The 22,342-nt window shown below is 39.7% G+C and overlaps 1 protein-coding gene across 1 annotated transcript; it reads right to left on the bottom strand.

Moving 5' to 3' along the window:
- Positions 1–297: 297 nt before the first annotated feature.
- gpr137ba (G protein-coupled receptor 137Ba) lies at positions 298–11,979 on the bottom strand. The gene is made up of 7 exons (XM_061745499.1): positions 11,524–11,979; positions 5,613–5,662; positions 5,306–5,528; positions 5,023–5,169; positions 2,913–3,041; positions 1,589–1,710; positions 298–1,498 (listed from the first exon to the last, which is right to left on the bottom strand). The coding sequence occupies exons 1-7, from the start codon at positions 11,866–11,868 to the stop codon at positions 1,384–1,386; spliced, it is 1,131 nt and encodes a 376-aa protein (XP_061601483.1). The 5' UTR covers positions 11,869–11,979; the 3' UTR covers positions 298–1,383.
- Positions 11,980–22,342: the final 10,363 nt, after the last annotated feature.

Raw genomic sequence — 22,342 nt, 5'->3', positions numbered from 1 at the left:
CAAACTTTTTTAACAAATAAAAAACTGAAAAAGTGGGCGTGCAAAATTATTCAGCCCCTTTACTTTCAGTGCAGCAAACTCTGTCCAGAAGTTCAGTGAGGATCTCTGAATGATCCACTGTTGACCTAAATGACTAATGATGATAAATGGAATCCACCTGTGTGTAATCACGGGGGCTGAATAATTTTGCACGCCCACTTTTTCAGTTTTTTATTTGTTAAAAAGTTTGAAATATCCAATAAATTTCGTTCCACTTCATGATTGTGTCCTACTTGTTGATTATTCACAAAAAATTACAGTTTTATATCTTTATGTTTGAAGCCTGAAATGTGGCAAAAGGTCACAAATTCAAGGGGGCCAAATACTTTCGCAAGGCACTGTAGTTGGTGGGCTGCTTTTGGTCACATCTAATCCTTAATTCGTTGGCTCGTATCACATCATCCTACTTGTAGAGCTCCAGTTTGTCCCGTCTTTGCCTCGTCGGCTGGCACAAGGACATCAACAACTCACAAGAAACCTGGTGGTGAAATTTTAATCTGATTTTTTTTTTTTACTTCAATTCATTTCCTCAGTTTTTTTATTTAAAACAACACAGCATGCCATTGTGATGGAGTGGAGACCCGTGCCGGCCGGGTGTAACCCCGACCTTCACCCGAGGAGAGCTGACTCCAGCAGATCCCTGTGAGCCTAAATATGAACCAGCAGGTAGATGCTGCATGGATGGCTATGACTGTGATGGTGAGTTGTCTTGTTCCACCAAACCAACGATAGAGGTCGCTAGAGTGCATTTACTGAAAGGCTTTGAAAAAAGCTTTAAGATATGTTTTTAATGCCTTAATGTAGAAGAATATGCTCTCAAGTATTTGCTGCAGAATTTAAATCCTGGAAATGTTAAAATATTTCATTTAAACCATTTAAGACCATGTATAAATCTGTAAAACATCAACCAATGTTAGTTTATTACACTAGTATAGGTTTGATATTAAAAATTAACATTTTTACAGTATTTATGCTTTTTTATATGAAGTAAATGTATATATCTTCTATATAAACACATCTGTATGAAAAAAACATGTTCAAAAACAGTACATAAAATAGTAATACAGTACACATTACAAAGGTCAAGAAATATATTAACTGTATTCAATATAAACTAGAAGCTTTAAGTTTTAAGATCATATTTTGTACAAGGAGTGTGCAAAATTAATTTCCCCTTACAGGGTGTTTATACACTGGCATAGAGACAAAGGTCCGTTAGTTTCTCTCCAGACGAGAAAGGAAATGAAATAAAGTCGAGGGCCAGTCTCAACCACGTGGGCCTCTGTCAGTAGTAGATTGTGCAAAAATATACAGATGCGGCTCACGACGACTCCCAGAGCTCCGTCAGTAATGGCTGAGCTCCTCCGACGGAGGAGGGCAGCTGTAGCTGTCGTCACCTTCGACGTAGGCGCCGATGCCGCTGCTTTGGCTTCCCCACTCGTAACTGTCGGCGGCGAGGCTGAATGGTTGCAAAGAGCAGTTACGTCTCCCCACCTTCCACAAACACGGGAGGTTTCCACAGCTAGAACTACGGTGTTTGTTTTATTACCTGGCTTGGATGTTCTGAGGCATGACGCTCCACGCCAGATCATCGTCACTGTCGTAGCGCCGTGGGTTGTCGAAGAAGTACGCCCTGGAGGAGAAGACGTGACCAGGAAGGCCCGAGCTGCTCTGCACGAACCAAGAACAAACGACAGCTAATGAAAGAAAACACTGGGACGTGCCTGATATTGAGGTAATTGTGACCAATAACGGACACTTGTGCGTATCTGAACGACAATTTATTTCAACTACGCTTTTAAAAACCACAGAGTATTCCTGTGGCGGCCTTTCTGTTGTCTTCCAGCTGCCTTCCTAATTCAGAGGAGACCAGCGGTCTTGACGACCTCCAATAAAACAATCACTGTCTGGCTTGTATCGAACAGAGATTTATTAAACTCTCGATCGTGCAGTATCCACAACAAAGCTTAGGTAAACTTAGGCCTATACTGTAGCTTGTAAACGAAAATAAAGAGAGCGGTCCAAAAACAATACGGCTCTCCCCTGTCACAACAGCTGCACCTGTCCCTCGCCCCCTGTAGCACCCTATAATGTAATAATTTCCTGAAAATGTAATAACGCCTGAAAATTCAATAAAATTTGCACTTAACTCAATCGAAAATGTAATAAAACCCAATAATGTAATAACTTCCCCAATAATGTAATAAAATATCCTGATGCATATTGTAATCACATTTTTACCAATAATGTAATACCTTATTACGTTATTGGGAATTTATTACATGGTACTCAAAGTCTGCAATTTCACCCAATAGTCATTCTGGTCTTTCACATCCAGTGTATATAACATTCTTAGATACTTAAAACACAAAATTTAGAACTCTTGACTGAAAATGAACATATATATTACATTATTTGTCAAGTATTACATTATCAGTTTTGGAAAAAAAAAAAAAAAAGACCCACCTGAAAATGTAATAAATTCCCAATAATGTAATAAGGTATTACATTATCGGTAAAAATGTTATTACAATCAGTCAGGATATTTTATTACATTATTTTTGAAGTTATTACCTTATTGGATTTTATTACATTTTCGATTGAGTTCAATGCAAATTTTATTATATTTTCAGGAAATTATTACATTATAGGGTGCTACACCCCTCTATATGTCATTTCCTGGGAGGAGGACCTCATCATATAAACATTTACGATTAAACTAAAATATAAACGTAGAGCAAAATAATTATTTCACTGTCCCAACAGAATTATTAAAAATAACAATATTCAAGCAAAATAGGCAGAAATGGCTCTCATAGTTCCTGTTTCCTGTCCCGGGTCTAAACTGGTCCTGATCGACGGTACTGGCTCACCCTGTCCAGGTTGGGCTTCCGAACCCGGAAGAAGAACACCACAAGAGAGGTGGGGAGCAGCTCCCACACGAACAGAATCACTCCAAAGACCACATAGCCGGTGTCGCCCAGAGTCGACTGTAAATCTGCCTGGGAAAAGAAAGTGGAGGAGGAAGAAAGAAACACGTTATTGCACAAACTACCATCGATGAGATGAAAGCCTGACGCATCCAACATGGCAAACACTCACAAATATTGTGTGTGTGCCGTTGTAAGGTTTGCTGATCCATAAATACACATATATTAAAGAGAAGGAAAAAAAAAGGATTCCTAAACTCAATTTAGAGTCTTCTCCAAATTGGGAAACTAAATATGGGTGATCATATCATCTTTCACCTGGTCAATCACCTCTAGATCTTTTATAAATAAAAAAAAAATGTAATAAAATAAATCAGCAAAATACTTAAAGTTCCAATCAGGAACATTTTAATTTCAATACAGTGCATGTTTCACTTCCTCTCCCCAAAGGAGGTGTGGTGACTAAACCAATGACTTCCTGATGAAACAGTATTTTTAAATGTGTGATTTTAAAAGTGGGTGTCTGTGAATATTCCTCAGGAACAAATACACTTCTGCAACGGTATCTTTGCAGTAATCGCTGAGGCTTCACATTAAAAGCATTGAGTCAAACATTGTGAGGAGACTGGGCTGCATCCCGCTCACTACGAGCGATACACAAATGCACATTCATACGTTATGACGTTGTAAAGTATACTTAGTTTAGTTTCAGTTTTTGTTGGGACTAAATGTCTGTTCATCGGAAGGCTCAGAGACCTGTAAAGTCTCCACTATTATTATTACAGTAGTCCCTCGCTATAACGCGGTTCACCTTCCACAGTCTCGCTGCTTCACGGATTTGCATTGTGCATCGTGTTCTGCATTCTGACTAAACAGTCTCCCCGCTTCTTCACGTCCTGTGTGTCAATAACGTTACAGTTTAATATGTACTGTACATGTACGTAAAACAACTTGCCAAATTTAAGTTTGCAAATTTTCTCCAAACCCCATAATGTCGACAAAATGTTTTGCACCGATTCTCCCGTTCAAATCCACTCGCTATTTGAAGCCTTGTTTAATAATTGTAAAAAATATAAAGGTTACTACTTCACAGATTTCACCTATCACCAGTACTCGAGTTGTAAAAAAAAAAAATCAGGGGGGATGATGGATTTTATCATATGGGGACAGATAATTTGTGCTGATTACAAATAATATAATATATTACAAATAATAGCACTGACCAAAACCCCTGCAGAAATACTGCAGGAATGACATAGCAGCAGTTAAATGCAGCATTCTGTAAGCTTTAAATATCCACTGGGCTTACATCAAATACATGAAAACACAACAATAAAAAACAGTTTTCTGAACTTATCAATATGACTCTGTCCTTCACAGGATAAGTAACATGGATCACTGCAAAAACTTAAAATCCTAACAAGAATATTTGTCTTATTTCTAGTTAAAATGTCTCATTTTAGTAAAAAAAAATCTCATTTTACTTAAAACAGGACTCATCACTGGAAAAAACAACAATTTTCACCTGTTTCAAGTAGATTTTCACTTAAAATAAGTAGAAAAATCTGCCAGTGGAACAAGATTTTTTTGCTTGTAATGAGAAGATAAATCTTGTCCCAGTGGCAGATTTTCCTACTTATTTCAAGTGAAAATTTACTTGAAAGAGGTGAAAATTGTCAAATAAGTTATTTTTCTGGTGATGACTCTAAATGTTGAAATAGCAGTAAAACCACATTCATTGATGAAATGACATAAGGGATGGAAAGGGGGATGGCAGTTTTACAGGGGGGGATGATTTTGACTGTTTTTATTTCAGGGGGGATGCCATCCCCCCTCATCCCCCCTCAACTCGAGTACTGCCTATCACGGGTTCTTTTTGGAACGTAAACCCCACGAAAAACGAGGGATATACTGTATACGCGATTCTTTTATTATACGGGTGTTGGTGTTGGGAGTTTTTCCATCTTTGTTTCTACTTTAATTCAATCCATCCCTGCATCCCTCTCTGAAAGCTGCAGAGTTCCCTGAAGCACGGTGACGTGCAGCGATTCACCTGGTCTGATACGTTGTACCAGTCAAAGTCGAAGTTATTGATCCTTCTGTTTGAGAGTCCCAAAACCACCAGGTTGTAGCAGGCCCTGGACGCGTACAGGAGGATGACGATGGCCCCGACGACCGTCACCTGGCACGCCGATGTCCCCTGCACAGGATCAACCACACATCAAGCTGAGTCCAGATAAGTCCTCGTTGCTGTGGATACCAGACTACCAATAGTTTTACATTTCAAGACAAGAACGTACGAGCATGGATGCCCCTCAGACCCACACCGGGCTCACCTTGGACTCCAGGTAAATGTTGGCCAGCGACATCTTGGCAATCTTGTAAAGACATAACGCGAGCGAGATGGCGCACAGGACAAAAAGCGTGTCGTTGATTGTGACCCTCACGAGCACGATGGTGTGCGCCTCTGCGAAGGACATCCGCACCAGCAGGGCACAAACTAAATTCACCACCAAAAACACCAGGCTGACGAACAGGAAGAGGAGGTACAGCGGCAGCCTGGCAGGCGGGGAGAAGAGAGCATTTATCATTCCCCAACAAAATGCTGCGCCAGTAAAACTGCAATCCAGCGGTTGCTCTCACCTGTACCGCAGAAGCTCTGGTGAATACTTGGACTTGGCCTTAAAAACAACCTGCGAAGAGAAAACAGGCCACCCGATCATGCAAATATGTCACAGCATTTTCACTTCTCTGTTCTCGCTTCTTCTAAAACGAGAAACTCTCATGAAACAGGAACCTCATGGCTGGATAATGTCGGAGTTTCGTGGCTAAGATGCAAAACTGGCCCACAGCGCCGGGCCACAGATTTCTAAGCCTCGCTCCAAAGTCTCAACAAGGTTCACATCTACGCACCAGGATTATGCTATAAATAAGCCTCAGGCGGAGGCCATGGGGAGCTATTAGCTGATATGTGGATTATATAAGCAGGCGATGAACTGATTCACTGCATCCCACTTGGGGCTGATCTCGAGGTGTCAGTTACACTGATAGCAACAGGTAATAGCCACTGGAGGGCCGTTGTTAGTGTTATTGCTCTAAAAATGTTGAAATCCTGATTTAAGTCGACTACGAAGAACATCAGAGGCCAAATCGTATTCTCTTTTATAAATGTTTTCACTGTAAAAGCAGCATTTTCCAACTATTAGCATGCATCTGTGGTGGAAAAATATCCCACTCTGAGTTGATTCAGACGAGGGGGGGGGGGCACTTTCACAGCTTTTCTGAACCACAAGTTTTATTATAGACAAAATGATCAGTTATGGATCCAACCCATAATGATTCAAAGTTGAATAACAGATTGACGTGACAAAGGTGTTGCAACAATTGCTCAATGCCAAAACATTTCAGATCCTGTACATTCCCTTCAGGCATGACATGAAATGACTTGAATTGGATGTCCTTGTATGTAATTATGCTACCAAATGCTTTAAACCCCCTGCTCTTTTGTTTTATACACTATTAAGTCCACTGTCACTGTGCAAGCGGCCAGTGCTGCTCACACAAACTTGCTGCCATCACATGACCTGCAGCGGCTGCAGAGGTGGGATCCGACGTGATCCACAATCTCTCGGGACCTGAAGTGGACGCCCCACATTAACTCTGTCCAGAAAAAGCTCAGCAGAGGTTGCACTTCCTCCGTCAGCTCAGGAAGTTTAACCTGCCACAGCAGCTGCTGATCAGCTTCTACACTAGCATCACTGTCTGGTTCGGATCGGCCACCAAACTAGACAGAACAGACTGCAACGGACAACTAGGTCTGCGGAGAGGATCATTGGGACTAGGGCTGGGCGATATATCGAGATTTTAATATATATTGATATATTTCAATCGCGATATGGAAAATATCGTTTATATCGATTTAAATTTTTTTTTTTTTTTTATGATTTTGATATAGCTTATTTTGTGACAAATTGACTTGAATGTTTTATTTGAGATTTGCACAAATGTTTTGTTATTTGCACAACTGTCAACCTCAGTGGAAAAGTCTGCCTGTTACTGTCTACATTGTATTAATTGCACAGTGTATTTGAATTTAATTGTTATGCAGGAATATTTGTTTTATTTCATTCAAGAAGCATTTTTATTCTATATATGCAGGCAGTTTATTTTTATTTCATTTGTTTTATACATTTTGATATTGTGCAGACCTCTGTTAATAAAGGAACGTGTGTGACATTTGGCACGAGGCTTTGTATTAAAACTGACTGTTTTTTTAAGGGTTTGCCTCAGAAAAAAATGAAGCTAACAGAGATGCTATGCTATAATGCTTTGGGGGAAACCCCAATTATGGCACGGAAGAAATATCGATATATATCGAGTATCGCCATTTAGCTAGAAAATATCGAGATATGACTTTTGGTCCATATCGCCCAGCCCTAATTGGGACTAACCTCCCATCTATCCAGGACCTGAACCGGTCCAGGACCAGGAAACGGGCAGGTAGCATCTCTGCAGACCCCTCACACCCAGGACACAGTCTGTTTGAACTCCTCCCCTCTGGACGGCGCTACAGAGCTCTGTACGCCAAAACCTCCAGATCAGAGACAGTTTCTTCCCCCAAGCTGTTGCTCTGATGAACTCTCATCACTCAGAGTCTCAGAGTAATCAATAACTCTGCAATAATAATAATAATAATAATGATAATAAAAACAATCATATGTAACAATGCACCTTTCAATAACCATGTCTACCTCATACTGCTGCACCTTTCACTTTTTTTTTGATCGTATATATGTTAATTAGAACCATTTGTCTATTACTGTTTGTAACTATTTAAATCTGGGTTCAGTGAGTGAAAAAAACAAAAGGAAATTCCCTGTCTGGCATTCTCATGCTTGGCCAATAAAGCTTATTCTATTCTATTCTTATTCTATTAAAACTACTCTAAGAATACAGAAACCATATTTACGTGGACATGAGCCCCCCCTCACCAGTACAAGCATATTAGCTGGTGACTTCACAAAATAACCCCCCGGTTCATAATGGCTTCAGTCAAGATTTAATATAGAAACTAAGGACAAAATGACAGTCTCAGAGTAATCAATCACTGAGCAACAATCATAATAACCACAATCATATGCTGTAACAATGCACCTTTCAATAACCATGTCTACCTCATACTGCTGCACCTGTCACTTGTTTTTAAATTGTATATGTGTTAATAAGAGCTGTCATTTGTCTATTTACTGTATAGTCAGCGAAATAACCAGAATCAAATTCCCTGTCTTGTTTGACCCTACTTGGCCAATAAACCTGATTCTGATTCTTCTGATTTCATGTAATTAATGACTTTCTTATTTTTAAGCAAATGTGCTCACATCCCATTTCTGCTTTTTGTTCATGTGCCTCACTATGCTGTGTTTTAGTTGAAGTTAAGTAAGTAATCAGACGGTTCTGTATGTAAAGACTCACAGATCAATGTACTTTCAGATATGAGGTTAAAAAAACTGGTAAAAGCTGGTATAAACCTGAATCGCCTAATCTAAAACAGTGGCTGAATATTATGAAATAAATATGGACGATGGAAAGACTGACCCATATCCTGGGTTTGAGGGAAGGGCTGTTTGAGAAGAGATGGCAAAAGTGGACATTTTATCTAGAGAGCATAAGGATGCTGACCTTTTTTTTCCTCTTTCTCTTTTCTTTTTTTTGATAGATTATTAATGTGCTTACCCACAAGTTTATGTTCATGTTTCTCTACTTTTTATTTTTGTTTGTTTGTTTGTTTGTTACACGGTGAATATACAGATGATCTTTGTAATCTGGTAAAAATGTCCAGTGGTAATAACCTGAAAATAATCCAATAAAGACAGAGCTGAAACTGAAACTGTTTCTATGTTTTTGTGTAGGTTTTTAAGATACATAAAGATTAATGTAATTGAGCACAGATACTATTTACTGTAAACGTTGAAACTCCAGCAAATGACCTGTTTGTTTGACCTGATTCTGATTGTGAGTGTGACCAGTACTCGAGTTGTAAAAATAAATCAGGGGGGATGGTGGATTTTATCATATGGGGACAGATACTGTAATTTGTGCTGATTACAAATAATATAATATATTACAGATAATAGCACTGACCAAAACACCTGCAGAAATACTGCAGGAATGACATAGCAGCAGTTAAATGCAGCCTTCTGTAAGCTTTAAATATCCACTGGGCTTACATCAAATACATCAAAAACACAACACAGTTTTCTGAACTTATCAATATGCCTCTGTCCTTCACAGGATAAGTAAAATGGATCACTGCAAAAACTCAAAATAGGAATATTTGTCCTATTTCTAGTTAAAATGTCTAATTTTAGTAAAACAATCTTATTACACTTAAAACAAGACTCATCACTGGAAAAAACAACAATTTTCACCTGTTTCAAGTAGATTTTCACTTGAAATAAGTAGAAAAATCTGCCAGTGGAACAAGATTTTTTTGCTTGTAATGAGAAGATAAATCTTGTCCCACTGGCAGATTTTTCTACTTATTTCAAGTGAAAATTTACTTGAAACAAGTGAAAATTGTCAAATAAGTTATTTTTCTGGTGATGACTCTAAATGTTGAAATAGCAGTAAAACCACATTTATTGATCAAATGACATAAGGGATGGAAAGGGGGGTGGCAGTTTTACAGGGGGGAGGATTTTGACCGTTTTTATTTCAGGGGGGATGCCATCCCCCCTCATCCCCCTCAACTCGAGTACTGAGTGTGAGCCCCAGAGGTGTCAAGTAACGAAGTACAAATACTTCGTTACCTTACTTAAGTAGAAATTTTGGTTATCTATACTTCACTGGAGTAATTATTTTTCAGACGACTTTTTTACTTTTACTCCTTACATTTTCACGCAATTATCTGTACTTTTTACTCCTTACATTTTAAAAACAGCCTTGTTACTCTATTTCATTTCGCCCTTTAAAACAAAACTATCCAGTTAAATTGCTCCATCCAGATAGTGAATTTGGTTGTGGTTGTTTCAGATGTTCTTGTCCAGTTTTGTTCTTACATCCGTTCCCTCAGATTCCTGCAACTAAACTTGGATGTACATTCCAATAAAGGTTAGGATAAATGATAACATGCCTCTGAAGTTTGACTTTTTACACCATTACAATACTTATAGGCAACTAGTCATCATATCTTCTGCATTCATTATATCTTATGCATTCATTTTCAATGGCTTTTGTCCTTAATGGCTTTTTTCCCCCTTACATTACTTTTACACTTTAAGTAGTTTTGAAACCAGTACTTTTATACTTTTACTTGAGTAAAAAACTTGAGTTGATACTTCAACTTCTACAGGAGTATTTATAAACTCTAGTATCTATACCCAGTACTCGAGTTGTGGGGGGATGAGGAGGGATGGCATCCCTCCTGAAATAAAAACGGTCAAAATAATCCCCCCTGTAAAACTGCCATTCCCCATTTCCATCCCTTATGTCATTTCATCAATGAATGTGGTATTACTGCTATTTCAACATTTAGAGTCATCACCAGTAAAATAAGACCAGAAAAATAACTTATTTTACAATTTTCACCTGTTTCAAGTAAATTTTCACTTGAAATAAGTAGAAAAATCTGCCAGTGGGACAAGATTTATCTTCTTATTACAAGCAAAAAAATCTTGTTCCAGGCAGATTTATACTTATTTCAAGTGAAAATCTACTTGAAACAGGTGAAAATTGTCAAACAAGTTATTTTTCTGGTAATGAATAAATGTTGAAATAGCAGTATAACTACATTCATTGATGAAATGACATAATGGATCTACTTGAAACAGGTGAAAATTGTTGTTTTTTCCAGGGATGAGTCTTGTTTTAAGTGTAATGAGATTTTTTTTACTAAAATGAGACATTTTAACTAGAAATAAGACAAATATTCTTGTTAAGATTTTGAGTTTTTGCAGTGATCCATTTTACTTATCCTGTGAAGGACAGAATCATATTGATAAGTTCAGAAAACTGTTTTTTATTGTTAGTAGCACTGACCAAAACACCTGCAGAAATACTGCAGGAATGACATAGCAGCAGTTAAATGCAGCCTTCTGTAAGCTTTAAATATCCACTGGGCTTACATCAAATACATCAAAACACAACAATTAAAAAACAGTTTTCTGAACTTATCAATATGCCTCTGTCCTTCACAGGATAAGTAAAATGGATCACTGCAAAAACTCAAAATCTTAACAAGAATATTTGTCTTAGTTCTAGTTAAAATGTCTAATTTTAGTAAAAAAATCTCATTACACTTAAAACAAGACTCATCCCTGGAAAAAACAACAATTTCCACCTGTTTCAAGTAGATTTTCCCTTGAAATAAGTATAAATCTCCCAATATTTTGTAATCAGCACAAATTATGTCCCCATATGATAAAATCCACCTTCCCCCCTGATTTTTTTTTTACAACTCAAGTACTGTCTATACCTGAGTAATGAATGTGAATACTTTTGACAGCTCTGACCCTGCACCAGCATCACCGGTCCGGGAGCATCTTCCTCTCCTCACCTGTGCGAAGTAGAGGTTCATGAGGCTGAGGGTGAAGAACTGCAGGCACACGGGGAAGCAGTAGAGCAGCCAGAAGGGGAAGGGCGCCAGCGTGTTGGCCGTCACGAAGCTGCCGAAGTAGAAAGAGAAGAGCACGGTGCGCAGCGCCGACCACAGCAGGCACAGGAACAGGAACACGCTCTGGTAGCTCAGCCGCTTGTGCCGGTACCGCAGCAGCAGCCACAGCTGCGCGTACACGAAGGCGAACAGCAGCGAGTAGAAGGCGGTGTAGACGGCCGTCAGCCCCCGCGTCACGTAGGGGGGCACGGCCGGGCTCAGGGTGGGCAGCGGCGGGGACGCATCCATCTCTTCCCGGAAAGGAGGGCTCCGGACCGTCGGGGGATGCAGCGGCCAGGAAGCTGCTCAGACCTGCAGCGGCTCTGAGGACCAGCACCCTTCCTCCTCCTCATCCTCCGCCTCCTCCTCCGCCTCAATTATGGTGCTGCGTTAAATTGACGCAGAGCCTACGCCGTAAGGTACGCAGGCGACGCGCAACCCCTACGCCGTAGGCTCTGCGTTGGTGTACGCAGAAGCATAAATCCGCCTTCACACGCTCGTCATGTGACGCCCCGCGTCAGCTGACGCACGCTGCTGCCCCTTTAACCCTGAGATGAGGCTTCCCACCACCGCCCTGATCCCTGGGGGCACATACGATGGAGGTCTTAATTATTCAATCAAAAAAAAGATTGATTCAATCAAAAAATATATAGGCTATTTAAATAAAAAAAAATTCACTTGAATGAATGAAGTTTATTCACTCATGACAACACAAAAACAACAAAAATGTATTTTTGTGGTACATAAACAGTTTAAGCATGTAAAAAAGTTTTTTTTTGTTAAATATATGGTTTACACAGGTATTTTTCAATGGCTAATACTTTTCTTTTTTTTTTTTAACTTTTTATTCAAACATTTTACAGAACATATCCTGACATATGACTTCACATCAAACAGAGTAATTGACTACAGATCAGACCAGAAATGAATCTGCCAAAAGCAAGGTAAATTAAAGAACCACATAATTGTAATATTAAAAAGAATAACGGTAACAACGATAGGTAGAAGAGCAAATATCCATGGGTAGTGGCTGAGCAGGAATTTATAAAAAGGAACTCCCAAAAGTACTCCCTCACATAATCCCATCCATTAAACCCCCAGGTATCTTGAAATGCAAGTCCATCTCCACAGGAAAGTGTCCATTGTGAGCTGTAGACTAGCTGTCATTCGCTCCATCGTGTATACATCTTTCAATCTCTGGGTCCATTGACCTATAGTTGGGGGTTTTACTTCTCTCCAGTTCACTGAAATCATTTTCTTCGCCACCAATAAAAGAATCCTCAATATATATTGTTTGTCTACATTATTCATGTCTTTGGGTATGACTCCCAACAAGAACAACATTGGTTCTAGTGTAATATCTATCTCCAGAATAGTATCGATTTCCTTTTTAATATTATCCCAGAATCCTGTATTACTGGACAGTCCCAGAAAATATGTGTGGTGTCTCCAATCTTTCCACATTTTCGCCAACATAGCTCCGCATTGGAGTTTTTCACATATGGGCTTATACTCTTTTAAAGTGTAATACTGTTATAACCCCCAGTTATTACTGTAAATAAACAGTACTTCTGTAATTTGAAGACATCCTTTACCTATAGATGAGGCTACAGACACATAGGGGGTCATCTACAGTAGTTTTGTAGAGGAGGGGGTGCTTGGATGGTCCGTCTAAGATAGTCACTCAGCCCAGGTTTATCTGTGAAGACCCTGTATATCAGGATTAAGGCTATGTATGAATGAATTTAGAAATTGCACATATTCAGCAGTCCACCTCAAAATCCACTAGAATGTAGGAAATCCCATCTAATGAATCCAAACTTTTCTGGGGGAGGACCCCCACCACCATAAAGAGATGTTTTTACTGTAGAGGTTGTAGGTCTTCTCCGTCCCCAGCAATTCCACACAGTAAGATAAATAGGGAACTATCAATGAGTGGTAGATCAAATGCAAGGCCTTGGAATTCAATACATTTCTGGATTTATACAGGATTGCGAGTGATTTTGAAAGTTTCCCTTTAATGTATTCAATGTGTTGTTTCCATGTTAACTTCAATGACAACCCCAAGGAATTTAGTCACACTGTAGTCACTTCAATCAAAAAAAAAAATGATATCAAAGAAAAAAAGTCTTTGAATGCAAAAAAAATATTTGAGACTCAAAAAAATGCTGTTGTTTTTTTTATTGAAGTGATTTTCTTTTATTGAAAATATTTTTTTCTTTTTGAAGCAACTTCTTTTTTGATTAAATGATAAAGACACAAATGTCCTACCCATAATATGGCCCAAACACAAAAAAACACTACTTTCAATCAAAAAAATTGCTTCAAACAAAAAAACTTCACTTCTATCAAAGAAAACATTTCCAATAAAAGAAAAACAGTGTCCAAATGCATTTTTTTGAATCTCAAATATTTGTTGCATTCAAACACTTTTTTTCTTTGATTGAATTTTTTTTTGATTGAAGTGAATTTTTTTTCATTGAAAATATATTTTTTGATTGAAGCAATCTTTTTTTTGATTGAATAATTAAGACACACAATCTACCTCCATAAGATACCAGCTTTTACTTGTGCTTGAAAACAAGTAACCCTCATCCTGCAAAAATAAAAAAACAGAAATAATGCTATAGAATGAAGAAGTTAGATGCAGGCTGTGTCCTCACCATCCTCGTTGCTACATAGCACCGCTGACAACTTTTCCAAGAACTTGTGAGTGAGATATGGTTGGGTGCCGTGCAGAGGCCAAACAAGAGGCTGTGTGGGAGCATCAATCATATGATTTCTTATGTGTTCCCCCCAGTATGTTGGTGTGTTTTTCTGGGATGTCCTGCTGGGTATGGAGAAGACCTACAACCTCTACAGTAAAAACATCTCTTTATGGTGGTGGGGTCCTCCCCCAGAAAAGTTTGGATTCATTAGATGGGATTTCCTACATTCTAGTGGATTTTGAGGTGGACTGCTGAATGTGTGCATTTTCTAAATTCATTCAGATACATAGCCTAAATCCTGATATACAGGGTCTTCACAGATAAACCTGGGCTGAGTGACTATCTTAGACGGACCATCCAAGCACCCCCTCCTCTTAAAAAACTACTGTAGATGACCCCCTATGTGTCTACAGCCTCATCTATAGGTAAAAGTTGTCTTCAAATTACAGAAGTACTGTTTATTTACAGTAATAACTGGGGGTTATAACAGTATTACACTTTAAAATCAGAGTATTAGCCATTGAAAAATACCTGTGTAAACCATATATTTAACAAAAAAAAACTTTTTTACATGCTTAAACTGTTTATTTACCACAAAAATAAATTTTTATTACTATAGCAATTAGGGGTGTAACAATACACTAATCTCAAGATATGGTACAATACACGATATTGAGGTCACAATAACGATACGATATTATAGCAGTATTTTTTTAACAACCTTGAATGAAGAACGTATGACTGGAAAAAATGGTCTTTTATTTGAAAGACACAAAATACAAAACAATGCTGTGTGTTTGTAATGCTTTATAACTGTTTAAGTTTTAAAGAGAAAGCCAGACCAACCATTTTCCACAAATTGAACTAAAAGTAAATGTCAGGTTTGCATTATGCATCTTCAGTTTCATACAAGTAAAAATATTTTGGGACAAACTGAATAGTTTCTCTCATGTATGACATGACTTTTTTCTTTTCCAGAAATTTAACAACTAAAATTAAAGTAAACTATGAAAAGTCCCAAACTCAAAATGCAACATGACTGTTATTTATCTTATGATGGAGCTAAGAGCTTCAGCCACATGCCCCCAGCCTGAGGCCGGAAGGTGAACCCCGTTATCGTTTCATCCCGCTACACAATCTTTACATCATAAAAAAGATTGATTCATGCTCACCTTATAAGTAAAACTTCGGAGCTCAAAACCCCCCATGAGTCCCGTGATAGGGACCGCAAAACGGTACTAGTTTCTTCTGAGCGTAGTCAGATTTTGGTCCGCGGGTCGAGGCGCGGTCGTCACGTGATCCCGCTGCACCAATAGGATGCGCGTTACTAGTAAACACAATATATTAATATTAATAACCCAATATAGCGCTACAGTTTGTCAACTCCACGTTTTTGTATGCGAAATTTCGTGGCACGATATATTGTTACATTCCTAATAGCAATACATCAATAATTTATTTGACCTAAATAGGTGGAAGGCCGAGGTTGCCTATTTTTTATTTTAATTTTTATTTTTTTTAACAGTCTAGGGTGTCTGAGAGTTGGCAAAAATGTATTTTTACTGCCCCATCGCAGCCTCTCTTCCCTACCGAGTATTTATGCGCGTTCCCGTCTGTGCCGGTGATGAGTGACGCAATTGGAATGCCCCGCCCCTTTCAGAACGCCGGGCAATGACGTCATATGATACGTCCGCGTGATCATGTCCATTATGACGCCATAACTTCAGAGCTTATATAAGTGTCCGAAATGAACAATTCTTAAAAACAGAAGTTACAGCCGGAAGGTTGAACATCTCCTTAAAATGACCGAAAAAAACACAGAAATGGAAATGAATCAGACAGAATTTATGACAGGGACACACAATGAGTGTTGCTATGACCCCAATTGCCACTGCTGGACTCAAGTTTCTCCAGATTTCAACTATGACCAATTAGACCAATTAATTTGGTGTTGCAAGACCGACCCCACGCCTAAAGTGTCCATGGATCCAGAGGTCAGGATGTGTCAGGGCGCTTGCGCTGGTCCAATGGTGGTGGCTGGGACTCAGGGGGGGGTTCCCATTCAGGAGCAATGCGCTATCATGCTGGATGTTTCAACAAAGCTGCAACAGCAGATTATTCTTCTGAATCGCAAGAATCCGTGCAATCTAGATTTTTATGACGCGTACCAGCAGCTGGAACAAACAATCAACCTTTTAAAAAATAAAAGCCAAGCGGCGAAACGCGTGACATTCTCTGCTGGATCCGCCAAAACCACTTCCACAAATAGCACCATGGTTTGCAGGCGTTGTGGAGACAACAGAGCCGAATCAATGGTAGTCGACAGCCAATCAAGTGAATATATACATTTGACCAACAAATTGGCCACCGCTCTACTTATGCGACTTTTGCCAAAGATAACAAAGAACGGCAGAAACAGCTTTTATCTAAAACAGGCCTGGAAAGTGCGGCAACGTCTGTCGCATTTGGTCCTGGCTAAAGTGGAGGCTGAAGACAGAGTTTTTATGACTATCAAAGACAACATCAACGACATCACTAAAGGATTGATAAAATACCTTCTGAGGGTTTTCGGCACGCCAGAAAATGTGCTGCGAGCAGCGATGATACCAGATGATCTCATCTTTGACGACGCTGTCATCCATTTTCTTGAACAGGAGACAAAAGCACGAAAGAAGAAGGGAAGAATGCAGAGATGGTGTTCCGGCATCAAAAAGTTCTTCTGCTGCTGTTAGCTTACCCATATTGTCAAGAAGGAGTAGCTGAGTGCTGCTGTGGTGTCTCAAAGCGAGTGTTGCTGGTGACTATCAACCTTTAATTAGTCACTGAGAGAGTGAATGCAGGGATCTGTCCGACACACTTCGATCAAAACAGAATGCAAGCCAGTGCTGCCAGTTCAATGGGGTGTTTTTTGTTCCGTTCGGTGAAATCAGACTGTCAGCCTTACATTCAGATTGTCTTTGCGGTCAACAGAAAATATAGGCACCCTGCCTCACCCAGGGGCGAAAATCCCATTTCATAGTTGGGGGGGACAATAAACAGTAAAATTTTAGAGAATAAATCCAGGGGGGGGACAAGGAATAAAAGTTTTAGCCTTCCTTTAATACGGCATTTTGACATTTCCATCTCTATCTCGCAAACAGGCAGAAGACCTTTCTTAGAGCAATACAAAACAATGGTATTAGGTGGAAGGTGGCAATAATACAGCACATCTGACATAATACACTGCAAAAACCCAAAATCTTAACAAGAATATTTGTCTTATTTCTAGTTAAAATGTCTCATTTTTAGTTAAAAAAAATCTCATTACACTTAAAACAAGACTCATCACTGGAAAAAAACAACAATTTTCACCTGTTTCAAGTAGATTTTCACTTAAAATAAGTAGAAAAAAAAGATTTTTTTGCTTATAAGATAAATCTTGTCGCACTGGCAGATTTTTCTACTTATTTCAAGTGAAAATTTACTTGAAACAGGTGAAAATGGTCAAATAACAAGTTATTTTTCTGGTGATGACTCTTGTTTTAAGTGTAATGAGATTTTACTGTTTATTATAATTTTCGATTTCGGTTTCGGCCACAAATTTTCATTTTGGTGCATCACTACTAAATACTACTGCATTGTTCCAAAATTATTAATTCTATCTCAAATTATTCTAGGGGGGGCAGCTTTACTAATGGGGGGGACTTGTCCCCCCTGTCCCCCCCGGGATTTTCGCCCCTGGCCTCACCCTCACTCTAACAAAGAAAACAGATCCCCTGCAGGTGCAGGTGATATTAATCAGTCAACCACTCTGCCCCAGTGACACACCCACACACAGACACACCTCCACAGACACACCCACTACATGGTGACAAGGTGAGACAATACATCCCTGCTCCTACATTCCGGCCCCTAATTATTATACCATAATAATTACAGAATAACAATCCCTGCACAATAGTGGTCAATAAAAAAATTCTTCCAAATGAAAATGAGCAGTTTATGTCTTTTCTGATTTTTTATTTTTTTTTTTACAAATATGTCAAGAGTTCATTTTCAATGTCCTTGAATAAGCAGGTTCTCCCAGTAAGTGTCTTAAGGCTGAGGGTCTTGACTCAGAAAGCCTACATGAAGTTCATGCTATAGTCCATCAGGTGTCCTCGGCTTCTTGAATCAGACAAATCTTTGTGACAACTGAGACACTGAGTCAACTTCTTCTTTCGCTGTAACAGCATTAGCCAGAATGCTAATCTTGACCTCAGGATCACCTTGCTCTGATAGTTCTCCTGGGCTGTCTGGAATTGTAGGCCATTGCTCCTCTGACAATAACAGATATTGTGGACCGCATAGCCATAGTTCATCTTTCAGGAATGACTTCACTCGAAGTCCCCTGGAAGCTACTGTAGATCTGCTGGATTGGACAATGTGCTCACATATCTCCATTGTTCTGCACAAGATGCCTTGAGGATTTCCGAAACCCGGTTGGCGACAAATGTTCGAAATCTGGAGGTCTCATTCTTGACGTATTTTAGCACTGAGGTGCTGTCAGACCCGGATGGTTTTGTCTACAGTCACATTTCCAATGCAGAACTTGATGTAGTCCAGTACCGTGTCTGTGAAAGTATCCAGCTCCTGATGTTCTAATAAGTCTCTTTGACTGTGTCAAAGGGACTTAACACAAGGGTTAACAAGACATAGGTGCAGACTACACAGTCAAAGTTCAGAGGATCGCCCTTGGAACTGGGCAGACCGGCGAAACAGTTGGGGAGGCCGCCTTCGGGCCTAGGTTTGGGCTGTGGCGTGGAACTTGGCCTGGGCGTGGAACTTGAGAACCCGAGGGGGGCGGCTTCGGGGCAGACAGAACCCGAGGGCCGGCTTCGGGGGACACCAGTTCCTAGGCGCTGGCTATGGGGGACACCGGGTCCTCGGACCATCACCGGAACCGGAACAGGGGCTGAGGCGTGCGGGACCACCGCCGAAACAGGAACTGATGCGTCCGGCACCACTGCCGAAATAGGAACATGGCGAGGTGCGGAACCCCCACCAGATCCGTCTGGGGCTGGCGCCGCCGTCGTCGTCGTCTCCCCTGGGGCTGAGAACACCCCACACCATAGTTTAAGAGGAATTAGAACATAAAACAAACAAAAAATATAGAATATATAAGACCTCATATCAGTTTTCGGTTGAATTTTTGTCCAAATGATATCAAAAAAATCTTCCAATAGAACATTTTACTAAAAAGTAGAACATTTTCATTAACACGCTTTAAGCTCTCATTCTTGTTTTTATGACCACAAAGAACAGACTCGATGATAATAACAATATGAATCAGAGTCCTAATCTTTTTTGCATCACCCGCCGAGTCCGCCTCTCTGAATCGCGACTTTTTCGAAGTGGAGGCATCTGTGTGTCTCAGGCGTCGGGCTGGAGTGGGATTACTTATACCTCCGGGACTCTATGGCTGTTTGTTGGGATTTTTCCATGCTGGTTTGCACCAGACAGATGTTTGGCATACCCAATCTTCTTGGAGACCCTGGCGGGGATGCGGGAAAGTTCTCTTGAAGGAGACTCTGTTGTACTTCTTGGGGGGCTCCAACACTCACCTGGGTAAAGAGAGTGTTACCTGCAAGGATGTAATCTGGAGGAACAACTGCCGTGATCTGAATCTGAGTGGTGTTCTGTAAATTAACTTCTGAGTCACGTTTTGTCCATAACAAACACCATTCCTGAACATGAATATGTCCATAAGTGCACCTGGCACCAGGACACAGCCAGAACAATCCATCCATAAAGCACTGTACTTCCTCATATTCGCCACCAGGGGGCATGATTTGTATTTCATACGGACTGACAGAGGGCAGAGGGCAAGAGGAGACAAGGTGTTGGAGATAATACTTCTATCTCTTGTTATGTTAATGGAATAATAACATTTAGGAGATAGTTTTTCACTATTGTTCCATCTGTAAAAGCAAGTACCTGCATTCAGTGTACATTTAAGGGGACGTGAAAAAATCGTACACCTTCTCAGTTTGTTTGGGGTCTGAAAAAGTCTGAAAAAATGTCTTTCACTGAGCTGTTTGGATTTACAGGGTACTGTAACATCACCGACTCTGATCAGATAAGTGTCATCCAGCACCTTCGTCTTTTCCTCCCGCCAAACTCACATCATGCTGTACTTCGTAAGTGGGTAATGTGAAGATGTAACGTGGATTTTAAAAGTTTTTCCCCCTTTTGTGGAGGGTTCCCAATGGGGAAAAATGGTCCACTCCATCCTATAAAACCACATGCTATGAACAGATGTGTTAAGCCATGGTTGAAACAGGAGCTTTTATCTCTGTATCTCTGCGGTATTTTGCACAAAACATATCACAGGTATTTCATTAAGATCCCAATAAATTGTGTCAAATTTGAGAGCATTCCTCAGCGTGTTTTTAATCAAATAACTGCATATTAATCAAATGAAGCACAGCGACACAAACATTTAGTATTTACCACAATATCTGAAAATAAACAATTAAAGGAGTCTTTATCATATACTTATACAAACTGCAATTCCGTTATATAAGTGTAATTGTATACAATGATGCCCGACTGTTGACTTGTATGACCAGCAGTTGTTGCTAATCCTAATGAGCTACCTGCTGTGGACCTGCTGAAACCCCCATGGTTCAGCAAAAGACTGATTTAAATGATTTTAAATGATCAACAAAGCATTAAAGTGAGTCAGCTAGCACATGGGTGTCATTTTCTAGAAATACTGGATCCCATACTGCTTTTGTGTTATCTCTTCTCTGCTTACACTTCCATAACATCACAGCTGTATATTGTCATTCTGGCTTTTCAACAAAACTTGAAAGATTTATTGCTTTAATTATATTTGGATTATTTTCTCAGACTTGAGACAGCTCTTCCAGAGCCACATAGGGTACCATACATTTGTTTGTGTTCACCAAAAAGAACTTCAAGTGACCCTCAAATTGATTGTGTATGAGTAGCCGCTGGGATTCCCCGGCTCGTAGTTGTGGACTTTTGAGTATGACCCCAAAATAACGTTTATATATGCGTGCATGCGCCTGAGAAAAGTTCATTTTGTGAGTTACAGGGCTGGAGCATGTGAACATGAGGGAGGCGGAGGATGGGGGCCTCTCCATCTCACCTTTGACTGTTGTGATACATTAATCTTTCAAACAAACAGGAGAAATGCCTCTTGGAAGTAAAATCAAACAAGACACTATCAGCAGTAGTGCACCACTCTTGGGTGGACTTTTGGCCTCTGAGGTATTTAAATAAATGCAAATATACCCATTACAATACTTGTTAAGCACATACGGTATTGTTGTGCTGCTTCCTCTCTTTTTTCCACTGTCTGGCCCTTTAAATCACCCCCAGCTTTGTCTTTTCTTCCCTGTAGATTAGAAATAAAGGGCAGCGGTGATGAAATCACACTTCAGTGTTATATTCAGACCCCCTCAGTGTTAAAGTCAGGCCACATCATCCTTTTATGGAAATGGGCAACAGGATGATGTCTTCCAGGCAACACTGTTAAAGGAAACACGAAAGGATCAACAACACCCCCCTCCACCCCACACACACACACACATACACACACACACACACACACACACACACACACACACACACACACACACACACACACACACACACACACACACACACACACACACACACACACACACACACACATACACAGTCCAGCAGAGTCCCATGTGTATGACCATAAGTGCAGTGAATCATGTTTAGTTTCATTTATACACTGTCTGACTTGTTCTCTCACTAATCATTATCTGTGAAATAAAACGTAAAATGTGACATCTTGGAGCACTAAACTCAATTTATTTCATTTTTCGTTACGGATAATTAATTACCAGCATTTGTAGGAATGTTTCTATTCAAATTATATTCTGTTTTGTGTGACAGTTTTTGGTTTGTTTGATTGTTCTATGAAAATTTACTTTTCTTATCCTGAATTATATCTAGTATTCACAGAATTCAGTCTGCATGATGATATACTATCT

This window comes from Cololabis saira, chromosome 17 (assembly GCF_033807715.1).
Source record: "Cololabis saira isolate AMF1-May2022 chromosome 17, fColSai1.1, whole genome shotgun sequence".
In the NCBI taxonomy this organism is placed as follows: Eukaryota; Metazoa; Chordata; class Actinopteri; order Beloniformes; family Belonidae; genus Cololabis; species Cololabis saira.
The sequence above is the reverse complement of the archived record's forward strand: the minus strand, read 5'-3'. Positions and strand labels throughout refer to the sequence as shown.